The sequence below is a fragment of the Saccoglossus kowalevskii genome, chromosome 22 (genome assembly GCF_978046115.1).
Source record: "Saccoglossus kowalevskii chromosome 22, keSacKowa6.1, whole genome shotgun sequence".
Classification (NCBI taxonomy): domain Eukaryota; kingdom Metazoa; phylum Hemichordata; class Enteropneusta; family Harrimaniidae; genus Saccoglossus; species Saccoglossus kowalevskii.
The window spans coordinates 2,242,669-2,270,010 of record NC_140662.1 but is presented as its reverse complement, the minus strand read 5'-3'; the positions used below and the strand labels follow the sequence as shown (position 1 = coordinate 2,270,010).

General features: G+C 35.2%; 2 protein-coding genes across 4 annotated transcripts; both read right to left on the bottom strand.

The window, feature by feature from the left end:
• Nucleotides 1–5,071: 5,071 nt before the first annotated feature.
• Nucleotides 5,072–11,616, bottom strand: LOC102806533 (uncharacterized). Of its 2 annotated transcripts, none has more exons than XM_006821176.3 (10): nucleotides 11,275–11,616; nucleotides 10,764–10,828; nucleotides 9,903–9,998; nucleotides 9,363–9,459; nucleotides 8,702–8,766; nucleotides 8,217–8,292; nucleotides 7,747–7,805; nucleotides 7,055–7,136; nucleotides 6,870–6,958; nucleotides 5,072–5,675 (listed from the first exon to the last, which is right to left on the bottom strand). In XM_006821176.3, the coding sequence occupies exons 1-10, from the start codon at nucleotides 11,372–11,374 to the stop codon at nucleotides 5,550–5,552; spliced, it is 855 nt and encodes a 284-aa protein (XP_006821239.2). In that variant the 5' UTR covers nucleotides 11,375–11,616; the 3' UTR covers nucleotides 5,072–5,549. The 2 variants fall into 2 exon arrangements, with proteins under 2 accessions (XP_006821239.2, XP_085352005.1); XM_085495879.1 differs by having other exon boundaries at nucleotides 6,870–6,955.
• A 6,819-nt stretch (nucleotides 11,617–18,435) lies between these two features.
• LOC102806642 (protein SpAN-like) lies at nucleotides 18,436–26,025 on the bottom strand. Of its 2 annotated transcripts, none has more exons than XM_006821177.3 (10): nucleotides 25,948–26,025; nucleotides 25,496–25,754; nucleotides 25,277–25,400; nucleotides 24,967–25,036; nucleotides 20,646–20,849; nucleotides 20,363–20,489; nucleotides 19,766–19,894; nucleotides 19,466–19,588; nucleotides 18,735–18,848; nucleotides 18,436–18,573 (listed from the first exon to the last, which is right to left on the bottom strand). In XM_006821177.3, exons 1-10 carry the CDS (start codon nucleotides 26,008–26,010, stop codon nucleotides 18,548–18,550), a joined length of 1,239 nt encoding a protein of 412 aa, XP_006821240.1. In that variant the 5' UTR covers nucleotides 26,011–26,025; the 3' UTR covers nucleotides 18,436–18,547. The 2 variants fall into 2 exon arrangements, with proteins under 2 accessions (XP_006821240.1, XP_085351644.1); XM_085495518.1 differs by having other exon boundaries at nucleotides 25,496–25,694.
• Nucleotides 26,026–27,342: the final 1,317 nt, after the last annotated feature.

The window sequence follows — 27,342 nt, the reverse complement described above, 5'->3', positions numbered from 1 at the left end:
GGTATGTTATCATTCAAAACAGCAGACTGACACTCTTGAAGTTTGTCGTTGATGAAGTCAACATCACAATATATCTCATTGCCTTGTATCCACTTACAAAATGCCTGCCACCTTAGTCTGAACAGGGCCTTTATTACCAGTTTGTGAGCTCTTACTCCACGATTGTAAGTTTTGCCTTTCAGTAGATTACCTATTGTACTGCTGCCATACACCTGTGATTCTATAAGGATGTCTTCAATACCACTGTCAGCATATTTCTTTCCAATCACTACCAGGAATGTTAGTGCTATGTGGAAACCACCCATTCTCAATACTGTTTTGTTAAACTCTTCAGTACACCTCCACTGAATTTCTTTGGCTTTACAGTATATAGCCTCATTGAATGTCAGAACACTGTAATCTTGCCCAAGTATCCTAGTCATCTTGCACACATTTGTCATCACTGTATACACAGTGCTCCATTCAGTAGGTGATGCTGGAAGCATTGGGCAGTACCAAATTGATGTTACATAGTGCTCCATTCAGTAGGTGATGCTGGAAGCATTGGGCAGTACCCAATTGATGGTATTTTTGGTACTGTAGAGGAAATCATTGCACTGTAAGCTGTCCATCCAGGGATTTGCTGGGTAGTAAGCCTTTCAAATTCAACTTCAAATAGCTTTATAGGACAGCACCTAACAATAAGCCATTGTAAATCAATGTTAGCAGCTTGCTCACATGATTCAATATCAGAAAACCATTTACTGTCTACTTTTCCAAGAAGATTTGGATTAGGACGTCTTCCATGACGATTGTACTGTAGGATTGTGTGACAAATTGTTGGGTTACTAAGTGCTCGTTGTCTAGGTGGTATTATTTTCCCCTGCATCTCAGTTGGTACTATTCCAAAACAGCCTTCCGTAATTACTGAATTCTGGCGCTGATACATTACCATAGTTGTAGCATGGGTTGTGTGTTTCCCATCTAATGTTTCTTCATTGATATCATCATTGTCTGCAGCAAACTGAACAAAATCTCCATGCTGTATATTTGATGGAATTATGACACCATCTGCAGCTGCTTTCCTCTGTTGATCCATTGCAATAGCAGTGTCAATTCTCTCCAGGTCTTCATAACTGACACAGTGTGCTAGCTTGTGTACCATTGATACTACCTGCTTTGGTCCTGTCGTATGTCGTATGGACATTGCTAGCCCAACATGTTTAGGTGTACGTTTTGCACCTCTGGACACTATATGGATCATGTCCTGACCAACTGATAATATCTGTCCGTGTAGATTCCTGTTGTTGGATGTTCTCAAAGAATAGTGCTCATCTATAGGTTCATCACCATCATTCCTTTTGAAGATCCAATGCAAAAATCTATACACATTATCTGGAATCATTTTAACTGCTTGTTCTAACGTGATTGTGGAACTATCTACTGGATTAATCTCCAACCCCTCACACTTTCTGAGTTCTTTGCGAATTATTTGTGATGCATGGAAAAGTGTAGATGTGTTTGAAGTCGTATCAATATCACTCATCCTGGAAGTGCTCACAGAAGTCTCATCTTCATGTTGTAACTCTGAATGGAATTTGGCAGCAATGTTTATGACATCTTCGAGCGATACTTTATTGCTATAGACCAATTCAGGTTTACATGGGTCAGGCTGTTGTTGAAACAAAATGTTTGTACCAAAATAGTTTGAAAGTCTCTTTTTTAACTTTTCGCTTCGATAACTTTCACCATACAATGAATACCACTACGGGTTCAAATTTTGTGCAACAACGGCTCAATTGCTATTGAATATAATTGTCCGGACAGTGAGCATCCTTGACGGATGCCACACTTGAACTGTACCGGGCAAGAAAGAGAGTTATTAACACAGACAATACTCTGTGTGTGAGTGAGTGTATATTGAAGATTACGGTTACTTAAGTGTGTGAAGGATAAACGTAATTTTACCAAAGAATGATCAGATATATTGCCGTGTGGTTCAATTGTTGTAGAAATAATGCGCGATGTACTTGACTTTGATATGTAAAATGTATCAATTCGCGATTTACTAGCATTTCTGGACCATGTGTATTGTCTAGTCGTACTGTTATGAAAGCGCCACGCGTCAACAAGTTTAAAGCGACGTACAATTGACTGTAATAGCCTAGATGAAGGCAAGTGAAGCTCCCGACTATCGCATCTATCCATATCGGGATTGATCGTACAATTGAAATCCCCGCCTAAGATTACGGGATCATCATTTAAGCCATTTAATACATTTTTAAGCCTTTGAAAGAACTCTGCTCTTTCAGTACCGTCTGTTGGAGCATAAATGTTGATAAGATGTACAGGAGAACCATTTACATTAATGTGGGCATGCAATAGCCGTCCAGGGATGGCATTATTGACATGTAAAACATCATACTTTTTATTAGGATTCAACAAAATTGCGATACCGGCGGAGTGTGAATCTCAGTGCGAAAATAGAATGGGGGCTCTCCAGACAAGTTGCCATACTGCTTCGTCTGATGAAACACTATGCGTTTCTTGTAAAAAATAAAAGTCAATCTGATGATTGATTTTTAAAAATTCGAAAATTTGGTATCTTTTCAAGGTGTCACGACATCCTCGAACATTCCAGGTAAGAGTAGAAAAATCTGACACGACTTGGCTAAAAGAAGCAATCAATAGTAGCAGGCAACTCAAAATCAAATGATAGCGCGAGTCCATACTTTAAGACAATACAAACGTGTAGACAAAACAAAGGTAAGCAGCACCAGACAAAGCCTATCGCGATCACGCGAGTTGCAGGTGCGTGTGGAAAATGAAAGTCTGAGTTCATTAAGATAGCAGAAAAATTGGATGTAAAAACGCGGTGACGGACAAAACCGTAAACCGCTGGACATTAAAAATAAGTTAAACAAATGACGTTCCACAATGTAGAGAACAAAGAATATATTTATTTCTTTTATTGTTTGCCTCTTCGTGACATCACATCACATATTGGGTGTGAGTTCAGATGATAATGATACAACCTGACCAGAGTGAGAAACACATTCTGTACTAGCGCAGTAACCAAGCAAGTGACGCTTATTCACGGAGTGTGAATTATAAACCTTATTGTGAGACATAATTAAAACAAATAATTCAGTCAATTGAATCAATATCAGATTGCGAGAAAATACCTCGCCGCTTATACATTATCTCCTGCTTTAAACAAGAGGGTTCGTTTATTACATCGCGTGCACTAGTACCCTCGGTCTGTTTTACAGGATTCCAGATACGACTAGTCATGCGCTGTAGCCGTATCTTTTCGGAAGCGGAGAAGCTGGGTTTTGTACGATATTTGTTTAAAAATCGCGCAAGTAATCCAAGGTCCGGACAAAAGGCAGTTTCTTGCTCTATAAGTTTTCTGGAGTTAAAAGTGTCCTTTACAAAACGTGCCAGTGCTACACTTGATATTCTTTCTCTTTTGTTTCAGAAGTCGTTTCTTCCATACAGCTGACTGCAGACAAGTCAGACATATCTGACATGATTGACTCATTATCGTCTCTATCACCAGGTGACTCGATTCGCCCTTTATCAAATACGTCACCATCTCCCGAACCCGGCAAATTGTCAGATACAGAAAACCTGACGAAATCCTGAGGAGGGGAAAGAGAGAATGTAAAGTCTCCCGAAGGAGGTGGCTGAGAGTGAGGGGTTCGTACCCTCTCCTCATCTATTACAATATCTGACGTGTGTGAAAAATCATCATCGCTTTCATTAACCTTATTTGACTCATTAACATTACAATTACCAGCACGCGTGCCATCAGTTTGAACCTCAGTTACAGTACATTCATTTAAATAACAATTACCAGTAAGCGTGCCACCATCAGTATCATTTAATTCTTTTTCAACAGTATCGTTTAAATTGTTTTCGTTATCAATAGCATTATCAGTTTGCATTTCATTTGTGGTAGTATCATCGGTTTGGTTTAAGTTGAAATCCGTACTATTATTATCATTTTGAGTTTCAGTTTGCGAATTTTCAGTTTGATTATTTTGATCGGCAGATTGCGAATTTTCAGTTTGATTATTTTGATCGTCAGATTGTGAATTTTCAGTTTGATTATTTTCATCGGGTGATACACTGCTTGGTGCATTGTTTTGATCAACAGATTGCGAGTTTTCAGTTTGATTATTTTGATCGGGTGATACACAGCTTGGTGCATTGTTGATGGTAGCAGTGTGTGCAGACACGGTTATTATATTTTCACTGCAGTTGCGCTGAGTATGACCTTTTCTATGACATTTGTAACAAACGATTTCGCCCGTGGACAAATAAACAGGGTACATTCGTTCTTCAAACATTACATTTATCACACCTTCAAGTTTATCGTGATCACATAACATATATACCTGCCTGCGAAAACCTTTCACATGCCTCAAGCTCGGGTTTTTACAGCCAAGTGGAATTATATTGACCTTACTGACTACTTTTCCATACCTTGACAATTGCTCTTGCAACAAGTAGTCTGGTATGAAAGGAGGAACACCAGATAACACGACTTTTGTGGCAGGTTTAACCAGTGGTTGAACAGTGAGGAACTGGTTCTCGATGCTGCACCCAGTTACACAAACAGACTCCGCACAGTCAAGCGAGTTAAAAAACACAACAACGCTACCATTCGCACGAGAGGCAGCCACTACATTTTCAGGGCCAACCAATCCAGAAAAACTTTCAACATAGGTCTCAATTTTAACTCCTTCAAGTGACACACACTTGACACCATGCTTACGTGTCAACCCAAAAAAGGGATTGACACGTGCACTCGCCAAGGCGGCGGCCATCTTGGAAAGCCCCTGGCGAGTGACACAAAACACAAAAACTAAAAACCAACAGAAACACGGCAGATTTATGCCAAAAACTGCCAAGAAGACACCAAGTAGTACTATAAACTATTTACAAAGGATATTAAATCAAAACTAGTGAGCACTTATCTTGAACCAAGGTAAAAAATAGCAGTTTTTGCGGAGCTCGATGTAGGCACGTCCTGAGGAAACATACACAAATACATACATACATACATAAATTGAACTGATTTGAATTGTACATTTGTCTAAATATGTTTAATATTTTCGATAGAGATAAGTATCAGCACATAATAGTTTGTCATGTTTGTTATTCGTGAAAGGCAATTAAATTCTTCAATGACGATGAAAGATTATGTATGAATATGAATAATTATAATTTCAAAATGTACAATGAAGTTTATGAAAATATTGTCACGTTCTTAACTTTGCACTACAGAACACCTGAATTATGAATGACGCTGGCTTACCGTCACGTGAACACAAACACATCGTAATAGTAAAAGTAGAAAAAACGGATGACATATACAAACTGGTATTACACTTGAATATGTATAAAAATGTACTAATAATAAATGTAAATGATGTGGTTATTGTAATTTAATCCAATCACAGTGAATTAAAACATCGCCAAATCTATGAAAAGTATCAAAAATTGTGTGTATTTGGTGATAACAAGAAAACAAAGCATGATGTAATATTTTGTTCTGTTAGTTAAGACCATTTCTCTAATTTCTTGGCAATCTGTTTTGTATTTAATAACAATTCAGCTACGTCTGTCTGTGCCTGTTCTAACCTGTCTTCATAGTCATCTTCAGTGGTCTTCATTTCAGCAAATAACTATAAACAAAAACACATATTGTTTTAAAATAGCTACTATAAATTGATTTAAAATATATAAGGTACCCATCACTTATGAGATACACGCGTATTTCTTCAAAGTGCAGCAGTATACCTTTCCTCTAGTCAGTTTAGAAGATTTGGGACTATTATAAAAGTCTGTATAGTATTGAATTGCTGAAGATACATTGGTATGAAAGAAGGAGAATTCAATTTGATTATCAGGAATTGAACGTTTTGCTAATAAAGTTCCCAAATGCGTCAACAACACATTTAAAAAAAAAGTGATGTTTGAATCGGGCCAAGAAGGACTGGAGTGTGGGTTGACGTCACGTATTTGTTGTTTGTCCAAGGCGATACGTTTGTTAACAGTTGTCTTATTAAAATACTGCTCGAAAGTTCTGAGATTGATGTATGATTTGTTAGCTAGTTTATCTTACTAAACAATTTTGAAATAGGCCGGATAGTGATTGCTGCTGTGTTGCATATTTAGTGATTGGGTGTAATTAACATATGGAATCCAAGGATTTCTTTGTGAACAACAGAACATTAAAGTGCTGTAAAAGTAAAGTTCATGTTCAAAAAAGGTTCAAAATCGATGTTAAAACTGAAAACTCTTGCAATAAACTATTTTTGATCATAAATCAGGTGTGAGAAAATAGCAACAGACGAACTATGAGAAACCGCACATCACTTCAAACTAGCTCTTCTAGTATTTAAACTCCGCAGCAATCAAGATTCATAGCTTCATAGCTTACTACCAAGTGCACACGTTCATCTACTATTCATCAAAAGTGTTTGGTACAAACCTTATTCCAGTAACCACACATAGAAATATAGCATCAAACGCTCTACTGGAAGTCCTGCTAATAGACTGCTCAATTACCCCTCAATTATGAAGTGGTGCTTACAATGGACATGCTTTCCCATAGTGTCGAGATAAGAATTGTTTGAATACGTTCACTCAATTTTTCCCTTATGTTATTATTAAAATATTATGAATCTCATTTTCAAAGGGAGATAGCACACTTTACATTGACAAATGTTTTGCTTTGAGAATATGGTTAATCAGCTAAATGTATGTGGTTAATTATAAGTCAATGACTCTCATTATTTATAAATTGGTCACAAACTATACTAACTAATATTGACTAGACTAAAATAATACTGAGCGAAAGTATTATCATAATGTACCTGACTGGGTTCATTCAAATCCTGGGCAGCATGTGACGTATCAGTGTTACTTACTCCGGTAGCATGAGCTGTTGAACTTTCACCATCTTCTGAAATAAAAATAAATATTAATTATGGCTAATGCATATATTGTTGCATCAACATTAGTGATTAGTTCAGAAAAAACACCGAAAATTATTCCATACTATTTTGCTTCTTTCGTTTTTTCTTCTTTTTATTCCACAATCGTAATCTGCCTTTTGTCCGTTTACTGCTTTCACCGACAGACTGGAACGTAACAGTATGTCAGACATTTAATTAACAAGTATATTATGTTATCAATGTATCAATTCCAAATGTTACATCGATTAGTGAGATAGTAGACGTGATGACTGAAGACAACCGTACACTATTTAAGCGTTAAATGAAGGCCGTGTGGCTTTTTATGTGGAAGGTCTATTGAAATTAGTTTAAACTTGTGGATAACGAATAATAGCTAGATATTGCGGTTTGTTCTGGAATAATAATGTTGCAACCACTTACAAGATAAACAATATCTTTATATAATGAGCATTCACCTCGAATTGTAGTAGTCATTTGAAACGGTGAAACTGTTGACTGCCCAGGATTCTAAATTTATGGATGTTTATTTGAAACGTGACCACGTGACCACCGTTTTTACCTTGTGTGTATTTTTTGTCATTGTTTGTTTCAGGACAATGTAATGTAGAATAAAATAATTAACCAGAAATCAAATATACTAAAGTGTTTGTAAACAATATTACGTTATCGTTGTTTTGAATGAAAGAACTATCGCTTTCGACATTGCTCGTTCTATGTTTTCGCCACTATTATGTGGATGTATAAGTTACTCTATTACATGCTACACACATTCTACCTGTTGTGAAGTTTCCGGCGCTGATGCGTTCTCAATATCACTATCTTCTTCGTCTTTTTCTGAAACGAAATGATTATAAAATCCAAGGTACAGTGTTAGTCATAAGTTCATTCCAATTAATAAAACCCAAACCAAACCCCATATAAAAGAAAGTAATTATTCGAGACATGCTTTGTAAAAAATAATTTAATACAACAAAGCCTAATTATGTTGAGTTCTACAATTAACTTAATACAATTAAAACAATGTTACAGCAATGTATATAAATAGTGTGCCGTCTAGATTACATCCTTGCCTTACCAACGCCTAGAAAACATGTTATATAATACCGTAAGTATTCTATTTGTATTCTCATCGCAATAAATATCATGCATGTTCTTGTTACATGGAACGACTTTTACGTGTTTCACTTTGTGACATATCGGCGGAAATCAAAGCCAGTGAAATACATTCGTAATAAAACAACTTACTATAAAGTTTTCTCTTCATTTTCTTCCATATGCCTAGTTTTTGTTTACTGAACTCCTGCACATTCGTACCAATAATCTGAAATGTACAAAATGACAAATGTCGATGACTATATTACATTGCTGTGAATGTAATTTGTTAAAACCACTCATTATTGAACAAATGTTAAAAGTATTATTGCCGTCAAATATAAATACTAAAATCAAATTTACAAAGTAATAATAATCCATAGTAATGTAAACATATTCCATATGAAAGACTATGTCTGATGGATTAGTGTATAATGTGGCAAAGGCGTGATTTATTTTAATTTGTGGTTATGCGTGACTGTTTAAGAGCATAAATAAGATGGGCACACATCAAAAAGAGATACACCCATAAAGGCACTTCTGAAAGTCGCGTTTTATTTATAAAATTACGCTTTATTTTTTATAACACGTGTTTATACTGACTACAACAATTGTCCCCATTCACATGCGTATATTACCTGTTCTGTGCTAGGTTGCATTTCATTGCTACTGCCTTCATCGTCATCGGTGGAGTCATCATTGTCTAAAAGGAAAATAAAGTTACTACAGATTACACCAACATATGAAGGAGGTTTCTCCTGTCGAACTTTCTGCAGTTATGGACACGGTCACCACAGAAACAGCAATTTTGGAAGTAATTATAAATACAAAACAAGTTTAAGACGGATTTTCACGAAGTTTTCAGGTGAATTTGCCATCAAAGCAATGATGTGATGTGAAACCGGTTACCATGGAAACTAATTGTGTAATTATTTTTCATTTGGGACATTTGTCGGTGGTGTATCAATTATTAAAAAGTTCTTTGAAATCTGGATCTCGTTGTTATGTAAACAACAAAGTTTTTAACTCAATCCTTGACGAATCACTAACAACAGTTATACAAAAACCGTTCGGGTTGTCCTTTAAATATAAACCATACGATAATATTTTATGAGAAACCTGAATCCAAATTTTAAACGATTTCTCATTATTGCCAGATAAGTTTTTTCTTTCTTTTTAAGTGAAAAATAATATGATTATGATAGTAAAAATATGTAATTTACATCTAATGTAAGTTCAACAACTACTCACTGACTTTTACAGCATATTTTTAAACACAAAAGACAATTGAGTTCTTACCATGCGCGTAACTCGGTATTTTTCTCTTCTTGGTTTTTAGTTTCCTGAGATACGATTGTTTTTGTTTAGTACCTTCCTTGTCACTTTCACTAGTAAACTGGAAAACAAAAATATTGAAATATCGTAACATGAAATAGACAACACATGCTCTCTGATAATAATGCATAATTTATTTCTTCAAAAACATTTAGTCATTCACCATAGATTCACATATATTGTCAACAAATACAACACAAATAAAATGTGTATAGTCCAAAGTGTTTACAATAGCATAGCAGGGATTGCCTGTTCTCGCATGAGAGGGAACAGCTGCACAAACCACTTGACCGCGGAAAAATTACAGCATATAAAATGTGCTTTTTTTTAATCTGACATCATCATAGCCTTGGGATATTATTTTTTAGTGAAGGATGGTGCACTTCCTAATTGTAAATTAGACATATCCTTATACCATAGTTTTCCTACACCATAGCACTGCTCTATTCACTATGTCGAATGTAGTGATCAGAATTACGGAAAAGAATGTGATATTCACTGAACCTGTTTTGTCGTCGACGCTAATTGTTTTGCGTGAGCCAGAAGCCCTTCTGTTCCCGTCACAGCGCTTTTAAGTTTTCCATGCCTTTCAGCTGCAGACTGACGGGCAAATCAAATAAAAAAAAAACATTAGAAAATTAAAAATCGAACATAAAAAATGTATATTCTATAAAACGTATCTGGACTTCTAGACGCTATTGGCTATTGACATAAGTCTAGCTTACATGGTTGAACTATACTAGATTCTATAATTTAAAACGTCGCGGTGCGGTAACCTGAGTGATAGTCAATAAAGTGAAAACAATGTGTAATTTGCTGCATAATGTTATAATTTGTTTACACGTCAAATAACCGCATATGCCTATACAGACCTAGAATAACTGGTAATAATTGGTAATATATCTAATACTAATTCATCAAATACTAATATTTGAAGTCAAATATTACTTTCCAGACGTGAGCGTTCTTGGTTTGTATTTGTTAAAGTACGATTGCAGATTAAGCCAGAGCATTTAAACAGTGAAATTCGAAACAGAAAAAATAAAATTCAGCAATTCGTACTAGAAACTGTACGTCAGGACAGTGTTATAATTATGACAAATATATAGTTTCCCGGTCTCGTGTGACGTCTTCTTGAACTTGTGACTTCCTGTGTAGCTGCAGATACAGACACTAAAAAGTGGGGGTCACTCGTCCGTTATGATGGCACACTTAGAATACCAGGGGAATATATATTTATTAACCTCTCACATTATACAAAGGTCAATATGAGGTCATGTGATTGTGTATTTAATCGTTTTCATGAATACTGAAAAGCTAAAGTTACTACTACCTTGTAATAAAATAGTGTGCAATGATTCCTACCTGGTAAGGGCTTGTTGACGTTCCTGCAGCAGTTTTGACATCAGGCTGCTTTCCTCTTGAATTTTCTAATTCAAAATCAAATTCATAATACTGAAGAGTTGTTAAATGAAGACTAAATATGGTATTTGACTGTACACGGAGTTGATAGTATACTCTTACTACAGTATCAACAAAAGTTTTGCTCATATCAGTTTAATACAATACTAACATATGTAGATAGTTCACGTAATTGAATGTAGAATACCATTCATACTTGGAGGGTGTATTCTACAGTCATCGTAGTCAAAGACCAGTATAGTCTGTCATACTCGCCAACGCAGGCACACGCTCAAATCAAGTACAAGACAAAGAAAGGGCAATTTGCCAAAAAAAACACGAACATTGTAAATCACGCAAGCTTAACATTCTACGGTCGATGACCTGGTCTTTAAATAAAGGCAGTACTGAATAAGCCAATGTCAAGAAAATCGAATTCTCAATATAGCAGTCAACGTGTCGTCAAGTGTAATACCTCGCTGATCACGATCGCTAAGTAACGGCTCCCTTTCTGACGGACTAGCCTCGGCCTTGGCGTCATCTTCGCACACTTTACAACATACACAGTTACCCATAACTATGGTAGACCTGGAAGTGTATTGGTTAAATGCTTGTTCTTCTTGTTGACGATTTCACACAGGTCGGCACATCAGGAGTGTCGACTTTACCGACGACATATAGTATCTTCACAAATACGTTATATATCGTAGTGTAACATAACAACAAAATAGTATTTGTACATGGAATCTTGCGAGGTTGTGAGTGTCGATCTGTCCAGACAGTACGAACTCAGCATAACCAGTCTATATAGAGGGCGGTGTAACCTATTGACTCACTGACCCATTTCCTTATTATGTATACCAATAGTTTAAATGTGTGTACGATAAGTATTACCATTGGTAGGTTAAAGTTCATATGATACAACACTATATATATATATATATATATATATATATATATATATATATATATATATATATATATATATATATATATATATATATATATATATATATATATATATATATATATACAAGTTCACGCGACAGCATTATAACGTCCTACAGCACGACCGGGTTGAGTCCCAACATGGCTCTGAGCGTGTGTACTCATCGGGCCCCACTTTTGGAGCCGGGATCACACCCCAATCGTCTTTCATTTCAATTATGGCGGGGGCAACATTGTTTGTAATTGCACGCAATTTCTGACTTGACGAAGTTGTACGCGTCCTAATATATAGTCAGCGTAATGAAATTATGCAACAAAAACATGAAAGGACGACTGAACAGATCCAATAGAAATTAAAGAAAATTTTCAGAGACGCCGAAGATAAAAATTGTATAAACAGTTACGGCACGGCCATGTGCACCTACTAGGTGTAGGTTGGCAACTGTTACACATATCAGTTGAACAATTACAAGATGGTAATTTTGGATGACAATAACGTAAGCGAATAGGCTGTAACACATTTACTTAACGTATTTTAACTGTGTATCCTGATTATTTTTTTCATACTAACATTATTTATTTAACTGATGACACGTATATTCTTAACTTTCCATTGTAATGGCTGCGTCATCTGCAAATCAAGTCTCTCGTCATCTATGTCTCACCATCTATGATCCCAGGATTATTAGAGAGGCGTTTTTAAAGACTTCGCTGCTGTGAATATTGTTGGGGACACGACGTTATTTTGTCCTTTGGTGTATGTTCTTGCAGTAGGTTTAGCCAATAGCCCTTGAGGTAACAGTGCAACAACATTTGACACTGTGCTGACGTGTACACGTACGAACGCCATAGAATTTCCCATGTGATTTGAGATAATGCTAACTATTATGCATGCTAATTCAAACATTATTTGATATATTGTATAATATTATAACTATATCTATATATATATTATCCATAGATAGTTCTATAATGCGTGATGGTGTCGTATAGACCATATGCTACCATGTGCTGTGCACATTTATAAGTTACTATGAGCAAAATTTTACCCGACACCCACATTATGTAAACAGGTGTTTATTAGACGAAAACAAATTGCACAGAATCAGCGACTACAACGTATTGGGTCAATGGGGATGTCAGGCGCTGTCACGCTTTTCAAAAACATTTATTTTGCTATAAGGATAACACAAACTCTATTTTTGAGAATTCACCTAAATATTAACATCAGACTGACAAAATCACCCAAAACTGCAAATCAAATAATTTAAAGAATATACAATTATATTAATAGATTATAAACACAAATGTTCTGACAAACACTACATACAGCGTTACTGCTGTCGAATCGCGAATGGCGTTTCAGAAACAACTATCATGCTACATTTATTAAAAATTGCCGCAACAATACGCATACATGACTACTCTCTGGCCAATATCCGGGTATTTAAAGCGCCTGAAAACCATCACGTTTAAAACAAAGACTGAAAACTTCGAGTAAACTGTACCCTGAGATAGGATAAATTAACAGTGCATAAACACAATTATTCTTACATGTACACCATATATAAATTTGTTTGCTCAGTATTACTGCAAAGTTGAGTTTGTGCTGTTTTCTTGAGTTGACTCGTCGTAGAACGCAGCATCTCCAAGGTTGAATATTGATCACCATACAACAGAGACGGAAATGACGTAATTGTGCAAATATTATGCAGTTCTTATTCTTCATATTTTCACATTGTTATGGTGTCATCACTAATTACAGGAAAATATGTCTTTTAACCAGATGTTTTTACATAATGTATGCAAATTTATTCTGAATGTTCCCTTAAATGCGTTGGTATGAACACAATGAAAACAGACACTCCAACCAAAATAGCAAAAAACAAAACAAAACTATTAAATCGCCTAGAACCAAGGAAAACAACGTGCATTGTTTGTGGCAGACAACCAGAAAATATAGAAAACCGGAGGAGACTGTTTCGCGAGCAGAGACGATCGATCTAACATCTTGTCAGTTCGTATGCGTGCAGAAAATGTGGACTGAGAGCGTCCTCTAAGAGAATGGCAACTGAAAGTGGGGGATACCTGGTTTCATCGAAACGAGTTCTTTTTGACAAGTCGAATGTCAACACGACACGCTGACGAACACATCTCTCCCCTCTGGTATTCTTTGAAAGAAATATCATGGTAGTCTTAACGTTCAGCATTTTTACAATGCTTTCGTTAAAAACTCCCGCGGAAAGTGTCGCGATCGCGCATAGTACAGTCAAAACAAACTTCGCGTAAGTCGTGGGCGATCCTAGTAGCCAGCCATCCCTGATCCTTTTCACGATCGGCCACGATAAAATGACGACATCTGCGCGACTATCATTTGCATATGAAAGTACCCGGATCTGGTAAGAAATCTTACCAGTGAATTACAGAACAGGACAGTCGGTCGTGCCTAACAGCACTCCATACTTCCTGTTCCGGTGCTCGCAATTTATTCACTCAAATTACTTTTATACACTGTGACAATATAACAGATTAAGATTAGGTACGACCGACTGTCGACTGTCTAGGGGTGAAAGTATAGCGATCCCTGATAACCCTGATGACGATGAAATATCAGAAAAAAACAGTACAGGTAAATTTATAATATTTGTAACTATTTTTTCGAAGAGTACATGGTCTCTACAATAAATGTCACGAATAGATCGAACATATCTAGACCATTATAAGTACTCATTAACCAGCTTTGACACAGAACTCTAAAGATTGCACAAAATTACATGAACCACTTGAGATTTCTAGTTATTGTGATGACCGAATGTTCAACCAATCGAACAAACAATAAAAAAACAAACCTAACAATAAAAAATCAATTAACAAATCAATCAACTGACATCAGCGGTTGTGATTGTATTCTGTGCGTTAATTCTATACGTTAAATTTACGGGTACTGTCTTAAAAACACAGGAAAGGTTATCAGCTGCTATGTTTTGCCAAACAGCATTTATACTTTGTGATGAACAGCATAAATTCTGAATTACTGTATTAGTAATTGTAATTTTATTGTTTTATTTAACAATAGTCTAATCCTAATATATACAGGTATCGTAGGCTTTATTTACGTGATATAAATCAGAAAGATCTGATCTAAATATTCATTACCATGCCATGAACAGACTGCGATGTTGTACACCGTGACGGTGGTGTAGTTGTTTTCATCTGAAATAAATGTGAATTTGAGGTGACAGTTATTGCTGCGCCTCAGTGAATATTTGTCATGGAACAAATCTTTATAAATTTCTCAATTGCAGTTAATATAGTGTTTTGAATTCGAGTTGTTTCGGCAAATGTACCAGGAAATAGCGCTCCATGTTTTGTCATCCTAAATTTATATGTTTCTTCTACTCATGTTTTCACTGTGTTCAATCCAAGTTCGATCATTGTTACGTTTAATCTGTTGTTTGTGTTCAATCATACGCATCTTACAGGAGGTTAGGATTGGTTCAAAGTAACAGTTTTTAATATAAGAAGGCTTCGAATATTGATATTCGTAGCATTCTACCGTTTGACTGCAAAAGTTACTCAACTGACGTATCGACGAGACGAAAAATGTAAATGAAAGCATTCGCGTTCTATATCGTTAGAACATGTGCCAAAGGTGACAAGCAGAAGGTGTCGTTGTTACAGTGGGCTGGCATGGATGTTGCTACTCTCGTGTACAGTTAGTTGTACGGTGAATCTAAAAATGTATCTATAGCGCCCTCTTTCACAATTTATTAAAGTCTGCCCGGGGTCCGTCAGTGTGCCCCGAAATCTAGGTCAATAGTAGATTTAAATGTATTTTCTATGGGTGCAGACATTAACACTGTGTTTGATTCTATGTATTTTATGGATTAACATAACTAAGTTCGTGTAGACGACGAAATTGTCACTATTATTCTGAGTAACGGAATAAGGGTAGCGTCATTAATATTTGGTGTATACGACTTATTCAAGACTGCCTGAACAACAAGGCTATGCAGGTAATTACGAGAAAGTATAACGAACATTGAATGCGTATTTCATACATCAACTGTATATGACAGTCAACAAGTAGAGGGTAAGACTATACGTCAGTTCCTTCCAAGAATACAACATGTATTCACAGATAATGTTGAACAAATCAGAAATCAAGTGTTAGATACTTAGATACATTGTTGCGCCATAAATTTATGGGAAGGGAAGAGCCCTGAAAGTTGTACCAGCGTGGGCATTCGAAGTAGTTGTAGTTCAATGCAAAACAATGGAATTTAAACAGGAAGGTAACTGAGTCTATAGAGATCGAAGGTCACAAAAGTAACCTGTCCAGTGCAAAGCAGAGAGAAAAGAATGTTATCGTTGTGGTGAAGAATGAAATTATTGCATAGATGGGAATGCCCAGCAAGATATGCTTCCTGACATCTAACAGGACATTATGTAAGCCAAAGAAAAATGTCAAAAGTAACGAATAGAATTTGGTACACCGGGAAAATCAGACAAAGAGAAATTGGTGACAATGGTGTGATTAGTGTCACAGTAGGTGGAGTAGTTATTTCAGACATTGCTCATCGATTCCATAGCAATATCAGGGGGTAATCTCTTCTACTCTCGGATTCTCCACACGTGTCAGGGGGGAATATCGTCTCGTCTCTATATCTCGTCCCCTTGAGGTACGGGATCAGGTAAGTCACTTAAACTTTACAGTCAAATAAGACACGCACAACGAAATACGTTTCATCTCTCGTCTTAGTCGGTCATTCGAGCACTCTATAAGACACAGCGCCCTGGGGAAAAATCCCCAAGACTATCGAAAGGCTGAACCAAGACTAGCCCAAGACTGCGTCAACACTCGCAAGACTCTCCAGGACTGGACTAAGACTGTGTCAAGGCCAACTCAAACTCTCTTTATTCATTTTCAAAACATTAACCAATTACAAAGCAGTAAAAAGACTCTAAGGCGTAACCTTCAATCATAAGGCCAATCACGCTAAGCACTGAACACGTCATATCTTTTGATTAATCGTTCACTACATTAATAACTACGAATACCAACTGTCAGAAATAATAGTCTGAATAGCGACGGTTATCTCGTAATTAGACCCAAATCACTGAGCCAAGTTCCGTTCAGAACCTCGCATGGCCTAAACGATGCCAGACATAACACAGCCATTCGTTAGTAATCAGCTAAATAAGTCGGTCAACAGATACGCGAAAACTAATTCATGACAGCAACCTGTAATGGGATTCGTGAGACAACATGGTCTACACTGAAATAAAAAGGAATTCCCTGTCAAGCTGAGAGGTCAAAACAGTCGTTGTATTCTTATGGGTCAGATAAGCCGCAGGATGTTTTTGAAAAATGTCAATGTACGTTAGGAATTAGGAAAATAGAAAGATTACCAGGCTAAGATCCGCATTGAATCACACACATACCACTGATGGCGCAGCAACCACGGAGAACGCCATTCAGACACAGAAGCTGTCTGAATTGATTGAATTGGATGTGATAGAGAAATTAAATGCAACATAACATGTGTCAGCCCAGATGTGGTAGTACCATAAACATGCGGGGATGTCCGATTATGTGTAGATATGCGATAGGCAAATCTGGCAGTAGTCAAAGAGAGACATGCCTACCATAGATGAAATATTAGATTGTACGGTCGTCACAAAGTTCGAGGAATCGGTTAGAAATATCACATCATTCGCTACACATAGCAGTTCATTCAATACAGACAACTAATATTCATACCAACAATTCATACATCAAGTTTTCATCAGTAGTGATATGTCTGATGATGTGGTAATACATACTTCTGGCAATGAAACCCATGATTTGAAATGTTTTGGGGAAAAAGGGTTGACGCCGAATGATGAGAAATGCATATTGTGTATGTCTCAGTTACAATTTACGGGGAACATTCTAACCTTGTATAGTATTCGTCCTACTACAGAAACACTAGTCTTAATGTTCTTGAATCCGAAAATTCAATAGAAGTAAGACATTTCCTAGGATTGATATTTTCTCTGGCCATTGTATACAAAACTTAGCTACAGTAACTGAGCCGCCTCGCAAATTCAGTAATCCGCGCTAGCTACGTACACGGTGCAGCGACCTAAGATCGGAATGACCGAAATATCAGTGTTGGTCGATGATTATCTTCCGTATTCACATCGGGCATAACTCGGCCGAGTAACACAAGACGCTTTATTGGTCAAATGATGTTGCTCGATCTTTTCAATAAGTTAAAGGTGATTCTTGGACACAAAACCCGGCAAACATAAACTGTGAACCAACATTGTTTTTAGATCTGTCATAACGTCTGCGCAAGCGCAGAAGCCTAATATTACTTATTCGACCGCTGTGGAGTCAATATGCAAGTATATGCATCACCAAATGCACGAATCCGATTGGTTGTTAAGGCTATGGTGTATACTAATATATTAGTATCATCTTTGCAAAAGTTTCTTAACTTCCCTTCTAGGCTGTGTGATGTATACAATCGATAAAATGAACATAGTAGATAAGTTCAAGTATTTCAATTGTAAGCAGTAATATTACACTTGACATTCGGATAGTGGCATTAATATGGAACACAAACAACCATGATTATGCACATATTCGGATCATCCATGATAAACGTCATGAACACATCATTAAACATTAACACTACCATTTCGAACACTCGTTCCATTTAATAGCACTTAAATACAGGTGATAATTGTCACTTAAACATAGTTATATTTATTATTACCAATATAGATATTCGCCTTTAGATTCACGTTGATTACTTCAATTCAGGCATCGTTGAAGCTGTGTGACAAGAGATTGAATTACATTATAATTTACGAATTAAGTAAAACAATGAAATGCGGTTTAACATTAGTAACGAGAGGTACATATCCAATATTTCAAATAGTGTACACATTTCATGTTTATGTTAGTCCTATTACATAATATATTTTAATACATACATCTAACTCCGCAGTCCATGCAGTCAGACCCAAAAGTACATAAATTATAGTCAGCGCCGGAACCACCGTCATCACAGTCACCATCGGCATTGTAGCGGCAAGTAGTCCCACAAACTATGATTTAATAATTATAATAATAGGATGTTAAATGGAATTATTATGCATACCAAATTAAGAAAACGAACGATATTACATATTATTATTTTACATCAGACGCCTTGAAAAAACCCGCATGATATGTATATTAACAGCCCAGACATTCCCCTGTGTTACTTTCTTTTCGATTTTGCTCTATTTTTAATACTGTAAAATACTCCCCAGTGTGACTTGTCATCACATTATTGTGATTAATATGTATCCCGGAAAATGCGCTGATTGAAACTGCGATTGGATCTTGTATATGTGTCATCATTGAAGACTACTAAATGACTAATTTTTATGTTTGAGAAAATGCTTGACACATCTGAATTGATAGTAGTTACCGAATTGATTTTGTCAATTCAACGTATGTTCAGTTCATATATGGGAGCATCTTATTTTAAAAACTGTGGTTTTCGGTGACAATCAAAGATGAGGAAGATGAAAAGATGAGGATACATTGTTGTGTTGTTTATAATGGCGCAGTAAAGAAGTTAACACCCATAAACAGTCACATGTAAATTCAAATTAAATTGTAAGTATAAATTAAACATATGCTAATCAATTAGAAATATTTCTGAACATAAACTTACGTGCATCAGTTCTAACTCCACAGTCTTCACAGTCTGAACCGTAGTCACATGTACTATCCTCAGACCCAACCCCGCCATCATTACATTCTCCATCGTTGTTTGAACTGCATAAGTCATTACATTCTATATAATAATTAATACCATTAATATTCAACTGTATTATAATTTTAAATATACTGTATAGTAAATATATAGTCAGCGGGTTAGATACTATTTTGTTAGTTTATACCACATACATTTTAATTAGTATTTGATTGGCGAAAAGATCATGAACGCATAATAAATCACGAAATAACTTACGTGGGTCAGGTCTAATTCCGCAGTCTGTACAATCAGAGCCGTAAGCACATATCTTGAAAATAGATCCAGGACCACCATCGTCACAATCACCATCGTCATCATAAATACAATTATCAGTGCATAATCCAGCTTGAATGAAATCAAATTAATGTATTTTTCAGTAAACTTTTAGAGATTTAGAGACCATATTAGCATACATTTGACTTTGGTATATTTTAATAAACATTTTAATAAACACGCTCCATCCACCAAAAAAATCATAGCAATAAATCCACCATTACGATGGCTTGTGTTTTAATGGTTAAGTATATTTATGGTGACGTTGAATATTAAAGGGGCGGTAGTCGTCACGCCGCGGGACTCATAGCAACGTATACAACGCGTGAAAAATACATTGTTTATTTACATGAAATTTGAGCACCCGCTGCGCGACGCACTTTAAGTTAACTTTAGAAATATATCGAGTTGTTATAATAATAATAAGTATCTATGTATCAAGTTTATATAATAACACTGCGAACATGAATGCAATATGATATGTTTGCAGGATATAGTTGATTATATATGACAACAACGAAATGTTACCGCGATACTTACGTGGACAATTGTAAATCAGTTTAGCTAACTGAATGTCTGCCTCGCTTAGACTATCTCTTTGACCCATTATTGATTGTTCAGCTGGATTAATTGCAGTTATTGTAGTGAGATTGTTTTTGCTGAAATACTAAAGACTTTGAATTATTGGGTAGTACTGATAAAACTAAATGACGTTGTGTTTAGTAAACCCACAGATATTGTGTATCGGTAGTTAAATGAGTAAGGTGTAATGTAGAAACTGTTATACGAATCTTATAGTTTGAATTACAAGTAATATATTTACCTTGTCTCCATAATGCATTATTGATCCTACATCGTATGTTACGTTATAACTGTCACCAGCTAATGAACTGTATTTCTGGAAGTTGTGTTCTGCGCCAGTTTCAATGTTTTCGAAGTGAATGGTCACATAATTGTCTCTGTCCAGACGACTATGTTCATGCCAGAAACCAATCGCATGGCCAATTTCATGCACAATAGTGCCAAACTAACAGAACAAATTTAAAAATGTAAAGCTACAATAAATGAGTATGTACTACTATGGTGTAAATATACGTTGCAAACAAATAAAGCAAAAACATTTACTGGACAAGGCAATTTTGTATATTATTTGTTAAACAATGAAAAGACCTACTTAATAATTACAACAGACTATGGGTTCCAGCTACAGTTTCTTACATTTGATATTCAACAGCATTTGTATATTTCAATTGTTCATACCATACAAGTATATAAGTCACAGCAACACAACTCAAATAAATCTAACATGTGAAGCATAATTTTGTGGTTCCTATTGTTTGCCGCAGTTGCATGTCAAATTTATTCTAGTTTTCAGTGTTTTTAATTAAGAGGAAATGACAATGCTGCCCACTTATCTGACAAAAGATTTGAGAAATTTAAAACCAACTTGTTTGAAAAACATTTTCGGGCAATTATCGTTCAATTTGATTTGTTACCATTTGTATAGACAAAGCGCGAATACCTATTTTTGCGAGAATGCATTTTTATTTTAATAATATGAATTGTAATAGTGACGGGAAGACAGATATCGCACATTGGTCGGTCAAATACAGTTTGTTCGATTAAAGTAACATTTAATCGCCGAAGATTACAGTAGCGTGGTAAACAACAGTACACGTAAGACAAGGTCAATAAGCACACGACTACCTTAGTTGTATATCATTTAACAACAATTTATTACAGAATCAAGTCGGACGCTCATAATAACGTATCAACCAGATAGTTTGACGTAATAAATTGCATGTTCTAACCATGTAAAGCATCTGTTTTCAAAATAACTGTCGTGATCAATTAATTTAGTTTCATTATAAAAATGCATATTTCGTGACAATATCCAATAATATCAAATTCCCAAGATGAGAATACTGTGACGTCATTACTACATCACAATAAATCATTACGACTCGATGCCAATCACATTTTATAATACATATTTTAATAGTGGTGAACAGACAGGTATACTGTATTTTGTTTGCAGACATATTACCCACATAATTATTATATCTTATGACATCCAATCAGATTCATGCAATACAGCTAGCCATTTTTGTATGTCAGTCAACTGACATATTTGTATGTCTACCTCCATCCGGGACATTTGCGCCATGTAGTCAATTGACGCATGCGTCCGTATTTGAAAGTGTTGTACACATGGAAACGGGAATTGAAATCACTGTGTTCGTCTATTTCCCATTAATCTTAGGATTATATGGACGTATTTTTACAAATTATTGATCTCCCAGAGCAATTACATTAGGAGATTACTGTTGTGATTTTGACGTATTTTAAAACGGTTGAAAATTCAAAGTTTGCACTGTACTATTGGCAGTGCTGATCGTGATTTATCATACGTATTTATTGAAATTTACGGATCGTATATATATGTACTCTATACATGTTTGTAATCAATTCAATTATTAGAAAATAAACGTTATACAAGCTTTACATATTGCCTTTTAAAATTAGAAATTGACCACAACTATTATATTTGGTATTTGTACACATTGAATAATGTCAGAATACTGCGTCATTATAGTATTGATGAGTATAATACTGCGTCATTATAGTATTGATGAGTATAATACTGCGTCATTATAGTATTGATGAGTATAATACTGCGTCATTATAGTATTGATGAGTATAATACTGCGTCATTATAGTGTTGATGAGTATAATACTGCGTCATTATAGTATTGATGAGTATAATACTGCGTCATTATAGTATTGATGAGTATAATACTGCGTCATTATAGTATTGATGAGTATAATACTGCGTCATTATAGTATTGATGAGTATAATACTGCGTCATTATAGTATTGATGAGTATAATACTGCGTCATTATAGTATTGATGAGTATAATACTGCGTCATTATAGTATTGATGAGTATAATACTGCGTCATTATAGTGTTGATGAGTATAATACTGCGTCATTATAGTATTGATGAGTATAATACTGCGTCATTATAGTATTGATGAGTATAATACTGCGTCATTATAGTATTGATGAGTATAATACTGCGTCATTATAGTATTGATGAGTATAATACTGCGTCATTATAGTATTGATGAGTATAATACTGCGTCATTATAGTATTGATGAGTATAATACTGCGTCATTATAGTATTGATGAGTATAATACTGCGTCATTATAGTATTGATGAGTATAATACTGCGTCATTATAGTATTGATGAGTATAATACTGCGTCATTATAGTATTGATGAGTATAATACTGCGTCATTATAGTATTGATGAGTATAATACTGCGTCATTATAGTATTGATGAGTATAATACTGCGTCATTATAGTATTGATGAGTATAATACTGCGTCATTATAGTATTGATGAGTATAATACTGCGTCATTATAGTATTGATGAGTATAATACTGCGTCATTATAGTATTGATGAGTATAATACTGCGTCATTATAGTATTGATGAGTATAATACTGCGTCATTATAGTATTGATGAGTATAATACTGCGTCATTATAGTATTGATGAGTATAATACTGCGTCATTATAGTATTGATGAGTATAATACTGCGTCATTATAGTATTGATGAGTATAATACTGCGTCATTATAGTGTTGATGAGTATAATACTGCGTCATTATAGTATTGATGAGTATAATACTGCGTCATTATAGTATTGATGAGTATAATACTGCGTCATTATAGTATTGATGAGTATAATACTGCGTCATTATAGTATTGATGAGTATAATACTGCGTCATTATAGTGTTGATGAGTATAATACTGCGTCATTATAGTGTTGATGAGTATAATACTGCGTCATTATAGTATTGATGAGTATAATACTGCGTCATTATAGTATTGATGAGTATAATACTGCGTCATTATAGTATTGATGAGTATAATACTGCGTCATTATAGTATTGATGAGTATAATCTAGTAGTTAAGTGAATTACAACAGCTTTGGAGATGTAAACTTATGAAATTACAACACGTAGTTTTACGATTTAAATAGCTAAAAAAAATCGAACTCCTTCTCATGGCGGAATCACGTGCGACGTTTGCATTGACGTAGGAACCCGATAGTTTTGACGAATAACATTGCGTGATTCAATTATTTAAAGCGTCTGGTTGCGTTGTTGCTGGTAGTCAACGATGGTAACTTAATGTGTTGATTTGTTCAATCATGCCTGTTCACTAAAGTGCATCGACCCCCCCCCCCCCTCCCCCTTCGCTCTACAATGCTCTATTTATGATGATCCGGTATTCCGAACAAATGTGACATTGTCGCTGACGAACGATCCCAATGATATATCAATTGTATTCCGCTCAGCGGCAGGCGATTATTACACATTACCCCCAGGCTAAGATACATTCTTAGTAAGATTTGTAAATTGTTATCGAATAAATTATATATGAATCTGAAATGAGGTTTAAGCGTGGACAGTCGTCACACACAGTGCATTTAAATATGCGATTGAACGCCACCGCCGTGATAATTCACGTTGAGTATCTCAGGATATACTGTATTCAACAAAACATTTAACGAAAGTCAGTGGAAATGACCCGTCACAGGATTATATTGTACATTGATGCAATTATTTACAGTTAATTGTAACACATCATCAACATATCAAATGTTTCACAGTTATGTGGACTAGCGCCGTCACTGGCTGTATAGTGCACATTTGTGCATATTCAAACGATTTTGCTACTAATATATAATAAAATAGTTATATATATATATATATTTAAGCGTGAATTTGAACATTGCCATTATTTCTGTTGCAGAAATCCGTGAAGAGTTTTACAAACGATCGGGTTCGAATCATACCAACAAACTGGCCGGCAAACTGACGAAGGAATTGAAGGTAAATAAAAAATACACAATTAAAAACTACAAAAAAACAAAACAATACTAGTAGATTTCCCGGCACATTTTTCTTTTTGTAAACCAAGTATTTTGTGCATGTTTAAAAAACATGATATAGTAGTGATTACTCATTACACACATGTTATAATATGTAAATAATGTAATGCATGACATCAATGTGTGACGTCACATAAAAGTGATCACGTGATTACGCGTATGAATAAAACTTACCATTTCACATGTGAATCCTATCGAAATGTTTTGGTAACCTCCACCAACACGGCCAACGTAAGACCAACATCTATAATACAAATTTAAACAATTACAAAGACATATAATAATATGCGTAAGAATGGAAACACATTATTGTGATCGAGTACAGCAAACAATACAGTACAATTGTGAAGTACAATGTACACTGCAATTTCACATTTGATAGGAAAACCGGTTTACAAAACAACATACTTTTGTAACACTATATATAAATTAGTGACCAGTATGTCGAAAGCATTTGTTGCATAAAAAAGAATAATAAACTTACCCAACGTCTTTAATGAATCGTATCCACGACGTATGTACGGTTGAATTGTAAGGCGGAAACTCAAGACAAGTATTGGTCTCCCAGTGGTCTATTGCTTCTAATATTGCATCAGTATCAACTTGGCCTAGAACACATAGTAATGTAGTGTACATTGAGAAAGTAAATAAAACTATATATGTTATTTAACGATTCGAAGAAGGGAGATGTTGTAATTCTTACTTGAAGATGATATTTCATAGGGCACGATGCCATCTGGCCAGCGCCGCGCCAGAACAGCAATGGCCTTTCTTCTACCCAATCTTCTTTGTGTGGTTTGTAGCTCGATGGCTCGAAGTGTTTCAGATTGGTCTTTGGTTAATTTGATATCAGATTGGAAGCAGCCGTCAGTTGCTTCTTGTTCTGGGGGCTGATAATGTTTCTGAGATGGCAACAGAAGATGAGTCTTAGATAATAAATGTGTCGGGGATTTGAGATGTTTCTGCGATGACAAACATGAAATATTGTCATGATTACCTGTTATTGTTAAATAATAAATTATGTTTACATCCATGAGAGGTGGACATCAAACTATCTTCATAGTTTACACCAGTTCGGTGCAATATGCTACGTAACAATTACATTGATTGTATATTCACGCTGATTTCAAATGAACAAAACTGAGATTCACTTACCGCGTTCATTTCATATATCCCAATCACTAATATCATTAATAATACTGCCTGAGTATTTTCCATCTTGATGAGTTATGACCAATAAATAGACCTAGGGAATTTTAAATTAAATTATTCATTTTTTTATTAAAGAATGTAAATTGATGTTCAGTATCTCATTGTATTCTGATTATTTCAAACGGGATATAAGCAAAATTTAAAAAACTTGTTTCCGATGTGGATTTTGTTTTCTATGTTTTATATTTGTCACAAGGCGTGAAATTTTCAAGTCGTGGTATGTCTTCTCAAAATGAACCATATTACCGTATAATTATAAATACGGAAACAGAAAATTACCAAATCTCCAGAAAATAATTGTTTGAAAACCTCTAGCAATATTAATTTGCATGCTCATTACTTGGTGTAAATAATTTGTCACTTGCAGTCCCATACAGTTTATGTTTGGTTTCAAAGCAATATATCGAATACCCTATTTATGCAAAATGTTTCATTACATAGCAGAAGTCCGAAATTTCAATGTGACTCAAAGAATGTCTGAACATAAAAACGAAACAAATATTTGTTTTAGCAGTGTGTACATACGAGTGGGTAGCTCGTGAGATAATATAAATATGTCTTTAAAAAACTGATTAGATCACATACATGGGAATTAACATTGAATTCTGTCAACTCCACGTTACGTTTTTCTATTATTCGACATGTTTAATTAATGAATACCACTGCATTTCTTGAAATGCTGTGTTGGTGGTAATACTGGTCTTAGATGTTGTCAGATAGATTACTCATGCAATTTACTCAATGTATATTTATGCACAAGAGTTATAGTCATAAATAGTGTAGTATAACCCATAAATATAATTCACATAAAATAAAGAACGAGTGCAGAAATTTAAACATATTGGCAATTAATGACAAGAAAAGAACACTATCACAGAATTGCGACACATCTAGAAGTATTTTCATAGATTATACGAGTTCGAACGTTGGCATGGTCACATTAGTTTACTGAAAAACATTTACTTACATACATCCGCAGACCGTAGCGCTAGTTTAATAAGTAATCTGATTAGGTTAAACCCGTTATAAATATAAAAACAAAAAAATGTCAGATCGGTGATTGGTCAAAACAATGTAATGTATGTTACACAAATCTTTGAGTAGTGCGCCATCCTATTTGTATTAACCAGAACATGATGATTTGTATGCACGCTACACATGTCACGTGACCATTACTCTGATTCGTACACAATAATCACCAATGCGTTCTTATTCACAATTGTAATATCCTAACATTTTGACATTAAAGTGAGCAAATTGAAGCGCTCCTATATCGATTGCTCAAACGTATTTTACACACGTTCCAAATTCAGACATTTCATTTTACGGCAGCACAGG

Bases quoted from the DNA above. Each gene is read 5' to 3' on its own strand.
- LOC102806533 (XM_006821176.3), bottom strand. From the start codon at position 11,374: ATGGGTAACTGTGTATGTTGTAAAGTGTGCGAAGATGACGCCAAGGCC. The intron at 8,293-8,701 runs GTAATATACGCA...TGTACATTTCAG, and splicing joins TGCAACCTAGCACAGAACAG to ATTATTGGTACGAATGTGCA. The intron at 7,806-8,216 runs GTAAGTTGTTTT...ATTTCGTTTCAG, and splicing joins AATGAAGAGAAAACTTTATA to AAAAAGACGAAGAAGATAGT.
- LOC102806642 (XM_006821177.3), bottom strand. From the start codon at position 26,010: ATGGAAAATACTCAGGCAGTATTATTAATGATATTAGTGATTGGGATA. The intron at 20,850-24,966 runs GTAAGTTTTATT...TTGTTCTGTTAG, and splicing joins TAGGATTCACATGTGAAATG to TTTGGCACTATTGTGCATGA. The intron at 19,895-20,362 runs GTAAGTATCGCG...ATTTCATTCAAG, and splicing joins ACTGATTTACAATTGTCCAC to CTGGATTATGCACTGATAAT.